We start from the raw sequence: 15071 nt of genomic DNA, 5'->3' as shown, positions 1-15071 counted from the left end.
AGAACAGCCGAAACCCAACATGTTGTACGTTATGCCACGCGAGTCTCACTACTTCACGTATACTAACAGTCGGGTCAGTTCGGTTGCCTACTAACTGTTAACAGGAGAAGTCCATGGAATGGAATGGATGTAGATGGCTCTCTCCATGAGAAGATGAGATGAGACAACGAGCGAAGAGTCACGCAAAGGAACGTCGATGCGATAAGCCAGCATCACCATATATTCGCTCGTATGTGTTCGCCTTCACTGCGGCAGCCAGAGCAATGAATGCGAGAGTTAACAGCGGGGGTATCAGAGGCGCTAGCTGGCCCGCCTGCGCTGCGCTGCCACTTCACTCGCCATCACGTACACATCTGAATGCCCAATCAAGTCTCATCGTATTCATTCCGCCGTGGTATAACCCTGTCGATGGACTCTCGCTTCGCTCTCGGAAAGAATCGCCCTGTGTCCAACTCCAACTGTCCATGACTGATGACCATGTAGGAATGTTTAGGGGTGTTTGGGTGATAGTACCTCTCACCCAAACACCCCCTTAACGAATCAAGATTAGGCTCATTTGGGTTTAACTTAGCTCATTGACCTTAACGATTAAAAATTTAGCCCGACTCGCGAGTAGACTACTCTCTTCGTTCAAAAAAACTAAACCTACGAGGGGATGTGACCCCTCCTAGTACAATAAATCTGGGTATCTCTTCGTCTACATTCATTTTACTAGAAGGTTGAGTTTTTGTGGGACAAAGAAAGTAGTTAACAACCTTCATCTTGTTCCCGGCAAAAAAAAAATCATCTTGTTTATACCACTTCTATAATTTTAAATTTATACGTATGTGAACATAAAATTGATTTGATGTCGCTAAAGATTAAGCACTGGCTAAACGGCACAAAGTATAATTAGATATTGTGATCTTTATGCTAACAACCTAAATGAGCAGCTCGCGAACTGACTTGATAAACTCATGAGCTAAAAGCCCGTTCGGTTCGACTAATTATGACTACAAGATTAAGTCGATCCGAATCACGAGCTTCAAGTTTTTCCACCGCTAATTACATTTTAAAGTCAAATGTAAAGAGAACAACATATCATTAATTTAAAAGTTTAGGTGTCGTAAAATGCTCCCTACATACCAAAATATAGCTACATCTATCGTTTAAAATTTATTCCAAAATATAAGAAGTACCATAGTACGGTAACACGAGAAATAGTGAGGCATGAATTCAAAATGGGAGAAGAGGACAACGAGATGAGATAGAGATAGGGGGGAAGGAGACTAACCTAAGGGTTGATGAGTTGATCCACCGTATATATATCTCAGATCTAGACAACGGTGAGCAACACAAACTTAGCCAGATCTACACCTTAGTCTAAATCCAGACTCTACGATAGGGTTATTAGGTGGAGCTGCTTTACCGCCCTGGGTTGCGGCTGCGCAGGCCAACCGTTAGATTGCAGCAGGTCAGCAGCGGACGGATTCGAGGAAACAATGTATCTTGCTAATGTCTTGGCTGGTTGCAACATATGTATCTTCTGCTGGCTGGTTGCAGCAATGTAGCTGCTGTTGGCTGGCTGCCGCACGGCAAGCTCCTCCGGATAACCCCGATAGCGACAAGTGGTTTGGTGCAACAAAGAGGTTCCAAACAACCTCAAATCATGACGGATCCTTAATGATCTTCGTCTCCAGCTCTCCCTCGTGCATAGGTGCTTGTTGAAGAAGCATGATAACGAAGTGAGGGACGACCAAGAATGGCTCGGTGACTCGCAAGCTCAAGGGATACTGCTTGGTCGAGATACTACCTCTTCATCTCCTCTTTTTGGCTAGATTTGGCTACGAGCTGTGGAAGACAACTAGGGTGACGGGCTTAGCTACGAGACCAGGTTTTGCTAGATTTGGACTCCCTGATGACGGAGATGAGCTGCTGCCTCTATTCCACAGTTGATAACTCTAACCCATTTCGCCTCTCTTTCTCCTCCACAACTCCCTCTCCAGACCGGATGTTTTTTTTTTTGAACTAACCAACTTCTAAATTTGTAGTTTAATTTGTGTCAGGGTTACGGATAAAACATGCCTCCTATCCTACGACTTATGGAATATACCGATAAGGTATACTTTCACGTATATGGATTGTTTCCGTATACGTCATTGGAATCTGTTGCAAATTACGGAAATATCTCTACGAGATAAGTGATTTCCAAAATCCTACTCGGAAGGGATAGAGATTCTGTTATACCGTACCAGATCAAATATCTCCAGGCCTTACTTGAGGGTCAAGATGATCCGCGGTATAAAAGGGACCCCTAGGGAGGGGTGCAAGGCATCGAATTTCATTGCATACACACCCACCATAGTTCACGAAGCCAGAGTACGCGGAGCCAAGTCGCCGAGAGATCTCGTCGAATTCATCGACTACGATCTTGTCGGTATCATCTGTTTTGTTTACTTCCTTTGTAATCTGTGGTTCCTCATCATCAATCTCATATAAACTGGACTATGGCTATTACCTGACAAGGGGCCTGAACCAGTATAAACCTTGTATTTTGTCTGCTTGATATCGTATTATGTAGATCCTCGTTCCAACGTACCTCAATACCCAACTCATCCGGTCCACAAGTACCACTCGTCGACAATTTGATAATAGTTTTTTTTAAAAAAATATTACTTAGCTTTGGCTTTTGGATGGCTAAAACTTGAGAGAGAAAAACTATGTAAATCTTATCCTAAAATTATTTTTCTCGCTTCAGACATATCTTTACCTTATAAGCAGCAGCCGACAAAAAGTCTTCAAAAAATACACCTTTTACCTCACCTCCGACACATTCTCTTTCTAACCATCTGGTTGTAAGAACGCAAGTAGGGTGGGCAACCTTTTTTTCCTTGCATAACACATCCTAGTCAAAAAAAATTCAAACTTTGTACTAAATAAATTATTAAGCGAGTTTTTATGGATAATGTGTTGGGTTGAAAATGAGGCGTGTATTTCTCAGCCACTCACCCGATCTGAGACTTGCGAGAAAAATATGGGAGAAAAAGAGATACTCGATAATATCCATCCGTGAAAAATATGGGTTAGAATACGAAAGACTTGTAGCCGTGTCCGTATGTCCTATATTATAAAACATATATAAAAGTCTATTATAAATCCACCTACAAACATGATAAAATATTGGTTAATCACTATTTTACGAGCTCACATGTAATATTGTATATTTTTTCCCTTATTGTATATCTTCTAACACTATAATTGCCTCTTATATTTATATATATAAACTAGAGATACAAATAGATAATTGTCCTGAATCCGATTCGAAGGAAATAATACTGAACAGAATACGGGATGAGTGATATGTTATCTAGTACTATTCGTATCTGGCTCTGGCTCTGATTTTAAAGGAAAATATATGTTAAGATATGAGAATATCATAATATGATTGTACCTGTCTGTTTTCACTCTAATAGTGCGATTGTTCACTTGCATCCCCATTTAGTTGATCACTAGCTAATTGGTTCGCCTCTTAGGTCCTTGGTTAAATATAACTCCCACGCCGGTAGAGAAATATTGAAGAGTTCAGCGACAAAGGCCAGATATTTGTTGCTGATCTTCTCGTTTTAACCATGTATTAACAGGCATACTAGTGAATGTGTGTATACATCTTTTTGTTTTTTTGCGAGGAATGTGTGCATAGATGTTTCGTGTAAATAAACTATTTGTTTTGATAAAACACTGGAAAGGAGAGTTTTCCCACCTGAACTTTTCATTGATAGATAAAAAAAAAAGGTTACAGAGTCTTAGAGACGACAGCGTCGTTATAACATTGATTAAGGGTTTGTGGGGGGCGAGAGAAAGCTTGCTTCCAAGCGGATCGTGTAAATAAACTGAAAAAGAAATGACATGGTACAAGTTATGGCAACCATTCAACGCTTACAATGCAAACTCCGGTTTCCCTTCCTAACAATCTCAAAAAAAAAAAAAAAAAAAACTGCGTTCCAGTACCAGTTCGATGAGTCCTTCGCCAAACATGTGGTTTCTCGTGCACATGTCCGGCGACGCATAAGATAATCATAATCCCCACACATCGACCTTAGATCCGGCACACCGCCGATTACTTGAGCCTCCCCCCCTCATGGCCTCATGGCCACGTACGTCCTCTCCTCCCTCCAAATCAGAATCCCCCCTCCCCACAGATCCCACAGATGCCGGACCCCAACAAACCCCGTGCGCACGCACGCACGCGCCCGCCGCGGCGCACGGCCCGCACCCCGCAGCGTCGTGAAGCCAACCGACCAAATCCAAACGCTAGTAGAACGGTAGAACAAACACACCCGCGCCGCGAGCTGCAACGCAACACGCGACGCGACGACGCCGACGCCGCGCGCCCGCGCGCACAGCACTTGGGGCTTGGGGGTGTGGCACGGCGGGACCAGCGGAATACGAGCGCGACTTTAACGGTTTCCGAGGCAGCGGCAGCTACAGTTCGCGAAGGGATCGGTCGGTCAGGTGCAGCCTAGCGGCCGGGGCCGAGCCTAGTAGTAGCGCTCAGCTGCCGCTTGGCAAGGCAGCGCCATGTCAAACGAATTCAGAATTCGGCACTGTCTAGTAGGACCCCTCTTCACCATGACTTGGACACCAGTTTAGAATTTGCAGGATAGCTGTAGCTGCAGCTTCTATCCTCCGATCCCGATCATCGGTCGATCTGCCATTCTGGCCTGCAGCATTACTACAGCTACTACTACACGTTATCGATAGTTAGTACGTTGTCAAGATACTACGGCACAAGACAAGATATTAAGAGGTGATTATGAGATAAACCTCCATTCTATCCAATCCAACCCCCCAAATGAACGGAATTAACACTGCGCTACACAAGGATGTAAAAAAAGATTTATGGTTATACCATTGCCATTGAGCCTCCACTACTGCTGCAACGAAAAACACAACTCAGTACAGCCGGAGCATGCTACGCGCGAACGATTGCGACCTCAGTTGCCGGCCGCCTTTGGCCGGTAGCCCCGGGGCGCGCCGGCCGCTGGCGCTCCGCATCGGCGTGAGGTAGAACCGCAGCATGCCGTTGTCAGCGTGCCCCGGCGAGTAGCGCGCGCTGCGGTTGCGCTCCAGGGCGCACTCCTCCCGCCGCCGCTTGACGACGTTGCCGTTGCCGTCGACGTAGCTGCGCCTCGAGCTGCCGAGGCCGCCGCTGTTGCTGCTGAACGAGCTCCGCGCGCTGGCGTTGCTGTTGCACCGCTGCATCCTGGCGTTGCACCCGCGGACGCGCAGCTCCGGCCACGGCTCCGAGAAGGCCCTGTCCGCGACGTCGGACGCGCCGCCCCTGCGGCCGGCGGCGCGGCGGTGTATCAGGCCCCAGAGGCTCCACGCCTTGCGCCACCTCCGGGGCTTCTTGTCGGGGCCCGGGAACGCGGCGTCCAGGCTCATGGGGAAGTCTTCGATGAGGGAGCTGGTGCTGAACCGGTGGTGTTCGAGCAGGTCCTCGGCATGCTGGAAGTGGTAGAACTCTGAGCTCCCAATTAGCGGCGAATCTTTGACGCTTGTTATGGCGGCCGCCGCCGGCAGCACTGGCTTTGCGTCGGTGACTTCGAATGACGGCCTCCGCACCGAGCTGGTCCGCTCCAGGCTCCGCCGCCTCCGGCTTGACGACGACGTGTCGTAATAGTCTCGGGTCTGCACCGAGCCGCCCGGGGTGTCGGCGTCGGGATCGGGCTCCGGCTGGGAGTCGTCCTCCACCGGGATTTGGCCGTCGGAACGCTCGACGATGCCGGCTGGGGAGTCCTCCATCGCGGAGAGAATGGGCGGCAGGCGGGAGAGCGGCGGGGGCGCGCGGCCGAGGCCAATGCCGGTGCCGGCGCCGAACAGGTAGCCGTCCCACGACGCGCGGGGCTCGTCCCAGGAGAAGCCTACATCGTCGACGGACATTCGGCCGGCATCGAGGGAGAACCTTGGGTCAGTGTCGCACGAACGCCGACCTCCGGCGAACTCCGAGCAGGCTTCTCCACGGAGGCGACTCCGCCGGAGGAACGAGGGCTTGGAGGGCTTCTCCGGCGGCGGCATTGCTGCGGCTGCTGCCTTGCTGCCAGCGGCGTCCTGCTTCTTGAGCTTCTGCTTTCGTCTCCACTTCTGCCACTTCTTGCTGAACACCGAGGCGGCGAGCCAGAAGCTCCCGGCGATTTCCTTCAGGTCCTTGGGCTGCGGCTTCTTGGCCTGCGAACACTCTAGATCTATGTGGTCCTTCATGGCCTTGGCCTCCCGTCCACCATTGGCTTCCGTTTCCATCTCCCCGGAGGTGTCCACCACCAAGATTGGCTCCACCACTGGAGTAATCTCGTCAGACTCCTCAGCCATAGCTATCTCCTCCTCCAGGAACACCTCAGGAACGCACGGCGGCGGCGGCGGCGGCGGCTGAGGTTGTACTTCAGAGGCGAGCGCCGCTGCCGCGGCTGAGGACGAGGCCGGGAACGCCCCGAACGCCGTGCCGTCGCGGACGCGCTCGCGGTCGTCCTGGTGGAACAGCGCCCAGAGCGTGCTCCTCCCGCGCACGTCGCACGACCGCCGCTGCGGCTCGTCCCCGCAGCCACCGGCGAGCACGTCGCCGCCGCGGCCGCAGGAGAACGACTTGCATCGTCGGAGGTCCGGGACCACGGCGCCGGAGCCCGACGGGACCGCGCCGCCGCCGCCGCCGCCGCCACCGCCGGCGGCGACGAATGGCCTGGAGAAGAGCGAGCGGATGGCGGAGGTGGACCTGCGGCCCGGCGCGGCGGCCGCGGCGGCGGTGGACGCCTCGAGCCCCGCGAGGCGCTCGCGGAGGCACGCGGCGCAGAAGCCCGTGAACGTCTCCCCCGGGTGCAGGTCGCAGCTCGTCGACACCGACCGCCTCGGCGGCGGCGGCGGCGGCTCCATCTGCAGTGTCATCTCGCCCTCGCCTCGCCTCGCCTCCTCCCCCTCCTCGGCTAACCTAACCAGTCGCCTCACCGGAGCGCGCCATCACATTTCTTGGACATTGACACGGCTCGCCTCGCCTCGCCTCCCCTTCACTCTGGCTGCTGGCCCTGAGCCCGTACCAGTAGTAAGTAGCTGCAGCTGTGAGCCTGTGAGCTGCGTGAGTGAGCGTGACGGATTCAAGTTTGGGTTTTGAGAGCGTACTACTACTACCACTTCAGCGTCGTGACTGCGTGAGGCAGCAGTAGTGGTAAAATGGTGAAAAAAAAGAGATGGGGAAAGTGAAAGGTGAAGAGGGGGGGAATCACGGGGCCCCTCTCTGTGCTGCTAGCCTCTGCTACTGCTGCTGCTGCCTTGTTTCTCTCTCTCTCTCTCTCTCTCTCTGCTTTTGCTTGCTTTCTTCCTCTCTGGCCGTCTTGGGCTTTGGGAGTGTTTTGCTTTTCCCCGTTTCCGAGGGAGGGAGAGGGGGATCAAACGCAGCACAGCTGCACAGGCGCACAGCACAGCCACAGCACACGCTCTCTCTTCCTTGCACACTCTGCTTCGTTGTGCATCTCGCCATGTTCTGGCTATTTATCGCACTGTGATTTGGACAAGGTTGTCCTTTCGTGATTTGCTTGATCCAAAGGTGATTATCACGGCATAATCTGCTCTCGTGCGAAGCATCAGTGTCAAGTGGACGGGAAATGGACGGGGCAGCAGAAGGGCCAGGGGCATAATCTATTGGCCATTCTCGGTTCTGAAGGTCGAGCTCGGCTGAGTTTGAATTACTAGCTCGTTAAAGTGAGCTATTTTCTCCTTTTTCATATATGCACCCTCCCAAACCGCTAAACATATATTTTTTAATAAATAAATAATTTTATTTTAAGTTTATAATAGTTAATACTTAATTAATCACTAGCTAAAAACATGTTTTGTTTAAATGTAGCCTTAAGCGGATAAGCAGTTAGCCGTAAAATAATTTGTTGGCAATATAAAAATAATTTATGGATGAAACGTTGATACTTACTCACGTCGTTCAATAAAAAAAATCAACTTTTATCTACTAACCTAGATCTATCTATTCTATTATATTATTAAGATAGCTTTAAAAGGAGGCACCACGTTCGCTGTGGAGGCTATAAATTCTCATATTAATCGGAGAAAAAGAAAAGAAGAGTCCAAGTAGAAGTACAATCTAAAACTAGCTGAAATTCGAAATTAAAAATATGTAATATGGAGAGAGGAGTCCATATAGGAAACCAATACGTGATTAATTAATATTGGAATAATAATAAAATAAATTTAAAAATTAGAAAAATAAAAAAAGAAGAGTTCGAGTAGGAATACAATTTATAAATAACTGAAATTCGGAATTAAAAATAAGAAATATTGAAAGAAGAGTCCATACAAGAATCCAATACGAGATTAATTAAAATTCTGAATAAAAAAATAAAAAATCAAAATTAGAAAAAAGAAAAGAAAATAAGAGTTCAACTAGAAATACAATTTAAAATTAACTTAAATTCGGAATTAAATATAAACAATATTGAAAAATAGTACATATAAGAACCCAATAGTAGATTAATTAAAATTCGGAATAAAAATACAATAAAATTCGAAATTAGGCAGATTAAAAAGAGAGTTAAAGTAGGAATACAATTTTGAAACAACTAAAATTGAAAATAAAAAAATAAAAATATCAAAAGAACATAATAATAAATAAATTCTGAAATTAGAAAAAGAAAAAAAAGATTTCAACTAGGAATACAATTTATAAATAACTAAAATTGGTGATAAAAAAAGACTATTGAAAGAAAAGACTATCTAAAGCACATGACGAGATTAATTAAGTAACAGGCATATAGAGGAGCATAGTGGTAGCGGTTGATGAGACATCTAAAAACTATTAATAAAACACCAAATAGAATCCTAATGACGATTAAAAAGAAGGATGGCGGGCAGGTCATGAAGCAATCAGTCAAGGCGGTTGGCGGTGACTTATAGAAAGTAAAAAAATAAACCCCAATGATAATCATATTTGATTTTTAAAATCTTAATTACAATAAAAATGAGACGCAGCGGGCGGGTCGTACAGGAGTACAATGGTAGAGCCGCCGATGGTTGGTGGGTCTTCTAGAATGTGAAAAATGAATTCCAATGATAGTTGTGTTCAATTTTTACAATCCCAATGATAATAAAGATTATGCAGCGGACAGGTCGTAGAGAAGTATAGTGGCAGTGTTTGACGGGATATCTAAAAATTATAAAAAACATGAAACCCACCGAGACAATAAAACTCTAAAAACAGAAGTTTCACTTTTTAAAGGTTCGGGCTTCTAAAAAGTAAAAAAAAAAATAAACCCCAATGATAATCATTTTTTATTTTAAAATCTCAATGATAATAAAGAACGGCGGCAGCGGGCGAGCTGTAGAGGAGTACAGTGACAAAGTCACTAATGTTTTGGCGGAACTTCTAGAAAGTAAAAAATAATGAACCTAACGATAATTATGTTCGATTTTTAAAATAGCAGTGATAATAAAGAGAAGATGCAGTGGACGGTTGTAGAGGAGTATAATGTCAGTGTTTGACGGGACTTCTATAAATTATAAAAAAGAAGCCCAACAGGACAATAAACTCTAAAAACTATAAGCTTTTAGATTCAATTTTTAAATATTCCAAGGAGAATGAATAGAAACAATGGTAGATCGAGCGAGCTAATAAAACATAATATGACAGAAGTAAGAGGTAGCAACTGATGTGTCTTTTAAAAATTATAAAATTAGAAACACGAGGATGATAAGGTTTGGTCTTTCAAAATCTTAAGACAACGAGATAACTATTTAATAAATTTTAAGTAAAATTATATTTAAAAAATATAATTTAATATGGGTGCTAGCCGTGCAATTGTGCGGGCCACCCAGCTAGTTATATTATTAAAACAGCTTTAAAAGGAGGCACCACGTTCACTGTAGGGGCTAGAAATTCCCACATTAATCGGAGAAAAGAAGAAAAAATAGACTGTTAAATTATAGTAGATTCAGATTGTAGTGGTGTAGATTGATCGATAGAGTTGTATATAAAATACAATCATTTATATGGAAATTGAATTCCTGATAGATTTATGGGAAAGCAATACGAGTAGAACCAAGATAGTGGGCACCGAAACAAATACTACTGTGAATCAAATCAGGCGCATGCATGAGCAGAAGTCCCATTAGGACTCTACTATGCAGTAATTTCCTCTCTTACTCCCTCATTATAATAAATAATAAAAAATAAAAGATGAATCTATATATAGAAATATAATTTAAAAATAACTGAAATTCGTAATTAAAAATAAGCAATATTGAAAGAAGAGTCAATATAAAAATCTAATATGGAATAAATTAAATTTGAAATAAAAAAATAAAATAAATTCTGATCGAAATTATAAAATCAAACATAGAAATATATACGATCTGGCTTGGATCGGACTCCTAACCAAGGCAGCTTAAGCTTAATTTGAATAGGACTTATTGTCCGATTGAGGCAACTCAGAAGCACTTCCTTTTATGTACCCTAGCAGCATTTCCATTTGACGTAAGACATGTATATATATCAATTTATGTACAGTGATTATTGCCACCATTACTACCGCCAAGTACATACCGTACAGATGAAAAACAAATGAAACACAATGCGGGATTAAATTAAATTTAAAATACGAATCAATAAGAATTCTAAAGAAAATAAATTTCATAATAAAAATAAATTAATAATAGCTTAGATACGTTCAGGAGTGTACTAATCTTTATACAAAGGCAAATTTTGCTACAGGACACTTCGACTTCGTGGTTTTAGCCATGGCCCATGGGACACCGTTCAAACTCACTCCATAAATGTGATAATTTGCCAATGAACACCGCACCGATTAGATAATTCTTTATGGGTGCTAGCTGCGCAATTGTGTGGGCCACATAGAGTTAGAAAAAAAAATCCAAAATTAGAAAAGGAAAACGAAGAGTTCAACTAGGAATACAATATATAAATAACTAAAATTCGCAATAAAAAATAAATACTATTGAAATAAAAGACCATCTATGAACATAACTAAAATTCGCAATAAAAAATAAAGACTATTAAAATAGACCATCTAAGAATATATGACCAAATACTAATATTTGGAATAACAAATAAAATAAATTCCAAAAACAAAAAAATAATTAAAAGAGTTCAGGTAGGAATATAGTTTATAAATAAAAACCATCGGAATGAAAAATATGGAATTTTCAAAAAAAAAAGAAAAGAAAAGAAGTCCATCTCTAGAACACCGATGACAAATAACAATAAAAAGGGAAGACAATATGCGCGTAAAGAAGTAGAATGGTAGTGATTGATGGGACATCTAAGAAAAATAAACAAAACTTTAAATAGAATCCCAATAATGATTAAGGTGAGGAACGATGAGCATGCCGTTAAGCAGCATAGTCACGACGATTGATGGGACTTTTAGAAAGTAGAAAAATAAACACTAAAGACAATCAGTTCAGTTTTTAAAATCTCAAAAAAAATAAAGAGGGGAGGAAGTAGGTGGGCCTTAGAGGAGTATAGTAACGAAGCCGTTGACAGTTTGATGAGACATGTAAAGCAATTGAGTGTTGACGGTTGATGATACATCTAAAAATATTAACAAAACCCTAAATAGAATCTCGATGATGATTAAAAGGATAGACGTTGGACATGCCATTAAGCAACATGTTCACGGTGGTTGGCAGGACTTTAAAAAGTAAAAAAATAAACCCCAATGATCATCATGTTTGATATTAAAATCTCAATGACAATAATGAGGAGAGGTAATGGGCGAGCCGTATAGAGTACAATGGCACAACTGCTGATGGTTTGGCATGACTTCTAGAAAGTAAAAAATGAACTCAAAAGATAATTTTGTTCGATTTTTAAAACCTCAAAGACAATAAAAAGATGAGACAATGGACTGGCCATAGAGGAGTATACTAGCAACGTTTGATGGGACTTCTAAAATTTATAAAAATGTAACCCAACAAGAAATGAACTTTAAAAACTATAAGGTCCGATTTTTAAAGGTTCTAAAAAGAAAGAATAAATAGAAACAATGGTGGATCGAGCAAGCAAATAAAGAAGGCGTGACAAAGTAAGGTGTAGCAATTGATATGACTTTTAAAAACCATAAAATTAGAAGCATGGGGATGATAAGGTTTTGTCTTTTAAAGTCTTAAGACAATGACATAGTTATTTAATAAATTTTAAGTAAAATCATATTAAAAAATAGATAATTTTGTATGGGTGCTAGCCGCGCAATTGCGCGGGCCACCCAGCTAGTTTAGCTTATGTCAAGATTTATAGTCATAAGTTGATTTTTTATGTGACAAATGGAGTATGTCTTGGTGATTTAAAAGTCAATGTGTTAAAAATAAACTATGATGAAAAAACTAAAGCCAAATTCAATAATAAATTTAAAATTTAAATTTATGCAACTACTTATAAGCTGTGGGACAAACAATGGGAGGCTTATGGTATAGAGCTATATTTTTTTTTCATAAAAATCCACCATAAAGGGTAGAGAGCTCCTACTTTGATAGAAAACTAAAGTCGACAAAGTTTATAAGTGAAACTTGGCCTAAAAACTTTAAAACGACACAATAAATTGAAGTGGAACTGATAAAAACCCAGACAAAGAAAAACGAAAAACCTACAATGACAACCTACCGAGACCCATCACAAGTCTTCGTTGTCAAGTTCATGGCATAACGATCAAACAGCTTCAACTAGCTATCGTTAGTCGCAACAACCACCACAAACATATAGCATGACATTCTAGGCGAAGCCTTCAAGAAAGATACATCATCTACGACGGTATCAAGGTCGGTCCAGAACAACAGACTAGGTTTTATATTTAAGCAAGAGAAACGCCATTATAACGCCTCCAAGGATAGAAATGATGCCCAGTTGCCCACGAACGTTGACGTCGCCAGCATTGATCTAAGACCAGGCATGGCCTTTTCCCTAAGCTCTTTGTACCTTCCAATCACGACCACCTCTTCGTTGCCAAAGCGAAGAAGTTGTTATATTGCCTAGCTTGCTACACCGATGTAGCATCTCTGACTCTGCCACAACAAAGATTCAGGATATCATCACAAAATCCACCAGACTCACACCTCCACCTTGCAGGATCATGAAATCGTGGGTTATCATATCCTAGATCACACCCAATGTAGTACCTTTTACTCCGCCACAACACAAAAGTCTCCAGCACAGTACCTCTAGTGTGTTGGACAACCACCTACACCTAGCTACCACAAGGTCATTCAACGTGTTGCCAATGCCAAAGGTTGTTGTCTTCCGCCAAGCAACACCCTTCCGGCCAAAACCATCGCCTCCCTCTTTGCTTGAAGCTCCTAGTGATCAGGTTTAGAAGCATGCCAACCGTTTGAAGGGGAGGAGCTCCTAGGATAAACCCACTTGCCATCGTCTAAGCCGTCATATGCGGCAGAGACCTCCATGTCATCACCATCCAAACAACCAGGATGTTGCTTCGTCCAAGCACCATCTCAGTTGCTTTCTTACTACGCTACTCTATGACCCCCCTTCCCCCTAGGGCAACACCTCAGCCGCAGTCGCTTCCTTCTCCTATGTCAGTTGCCTATGCCATCTGTGGCCACTCATGCCGTCATTGACATTGGCAACCTACTCAACACCAATCGTTTGCTTGTCTACCATCGTAAGGTCGCATCACGTGTTCCAGCCAAACCGAGTCGAGGAGGCACCAGATCTACGCTCACGGAGGAAGCCCCCTCCCCCCCGGGCATGTCGCTTTCAACGTCATGCCTTCTTCGTCGTCACCTTGCACCTTCCTTTCTTCGCACCAAAACTAGGTGGCAAACCAATCCTCGGCGCCACCATCCTAGCTCATTGTACTGTTTTCCGGTAGCGGTGAGGTGGAGGAGATGAGAGGAATGGCAGTAGCTATGATTTCAATCATCCCTCAAGTCCCTTGCACAGGGGCGATGCGGTGTTCGCTCCCTTATTAGGGCAGTCCCAACCCATATGTCCATAAGTAGTGTCTATGGTGCCATGTCAATAAGACATCACAATAGAAACTACACTCTACAACCCATGGTTTCTTAAAGTGGGCCATTAATAAATACATCATCTCTCTTTTCTACCAATTATATTTATTCTTCATCTATTATGAAGACACTATTTTCTCCCAATGCAAAACTTGATAGTGTCTAGTACATAGGTTCTCGTGTTGAAGCTGTGTCTTACATGAGACCCAGTTTCTTCCTCTCTTCACTCTCTCTCTTAATTAATATAGTGCCACATAAGCTAAAAGTCCTACATGGCAATGTAGTTAATGCCATAGACACCATCCTAGGTGGAGGGTTGTGACTGCCCTAAGTTGTTTTGCAATCACTTGCTTGGAGTTATTTCCACCTACTTGTGAGTACATCATGGTCTTGTTAATTTGTGGTTATGTTCTAAACATTCAAAACAATGTTTTCATCAGATTGAGATCTAACTCGGACCACAAGATCTTATTCTTCTTCTTCGAGGATGCATGGCAAGATCTGTTTTAATGTAGTTCAAATTATGAGATCTGTTCCAACAAAACAATTTCTCTTTATATTTTGTGCATTGGCTGGGTACGTTGAGCACAGGTCGTCTATTTTTTATCAATCCGAGAGAGAGAGAGAGAGTACTAATATGTCATAGTTTAGCAAACGAGAATTTTTATATCTTGTGGTTCTTGATTCGTAATATGTTACTCCATACGTTTCAATTTATTTATTGTTCTAGTATTTTATTTGTTTCAAAATACTTGCTATTATTCTCACATTCTAAAGCACTTTTAATGATGTAGCTTTCCTTCTTACCCTTCATCAATGTATCCATACAAGCACTAGTACTCTTAGTACAATTATGGAATATTAATGTTTTCTTTAAGAAAGGTAATTACGATGTAGTTAATGAGTGAAGCACAATAGTTTGCTAGAAAAACAAGTACTACATTGAGAAGGATAAAACAGTTGTTTAGGTTTGAGGGACGCTCCCACTCCATTAAAACTAAACAAGTTAGTAAGGTTTGGGTGGCCGATTGATCACCTTACTTTCTTCTCTCTTTTTTTTT

General features: G+C 43.2%; 1 protein-coding gene across 1 annotated transcript; it reads right to left on the bottom strand.

Moving 5' to 3' along the window:
• Positions 1 to 4381: 4381 nt before the first annotated feature.
• Positions 4382 to 7543, bottom strand: LOC127772641 (protein OCTOPUS-like). The gene has a single exon (XM_052298594.1). It carries the CDS (start codon positions 6913 to 6915, stop codon positions 4933 to 4935), a length of 1983 nt encoding a protein of 660 aa, XP_052154554.1. The 5' UTR covers positions 6916 to 7543; the 3' UTR covers positions 4382 to 4932.
• Positions 7544 to 15071: the final 7528 nt, after the last annotated feature.

Source organism: Oryza glaberrima, chromosome 5 (assembly GCF_000147395.1).
Source record: "Oryza glaberrima chromosome 5, OglaRS2, whole genome shotgun sequence".
Taxonomy (NCBI): domain Eukaryota; kingdom Viridiplantae; phylum Streptophyta; class Magnoliopsida; order Poales; family Poaceae; genus Oryza; species Oryza glaberrima.
Note: the sequence above shows the minus strand (reverse complement) of the source record. Positions and strands in the feature narration are given on the sequence as shown.

Excerpts from the sequence above, each read along its gene's own strand:
- LOC127772641 (XM_052298594.1), bottom strand. The coding sequence starts at position 6,915 with ATGACACTGCAGATGGAGCCGCCGCCGCCGCCGCCGAGGCGGTCGGTG.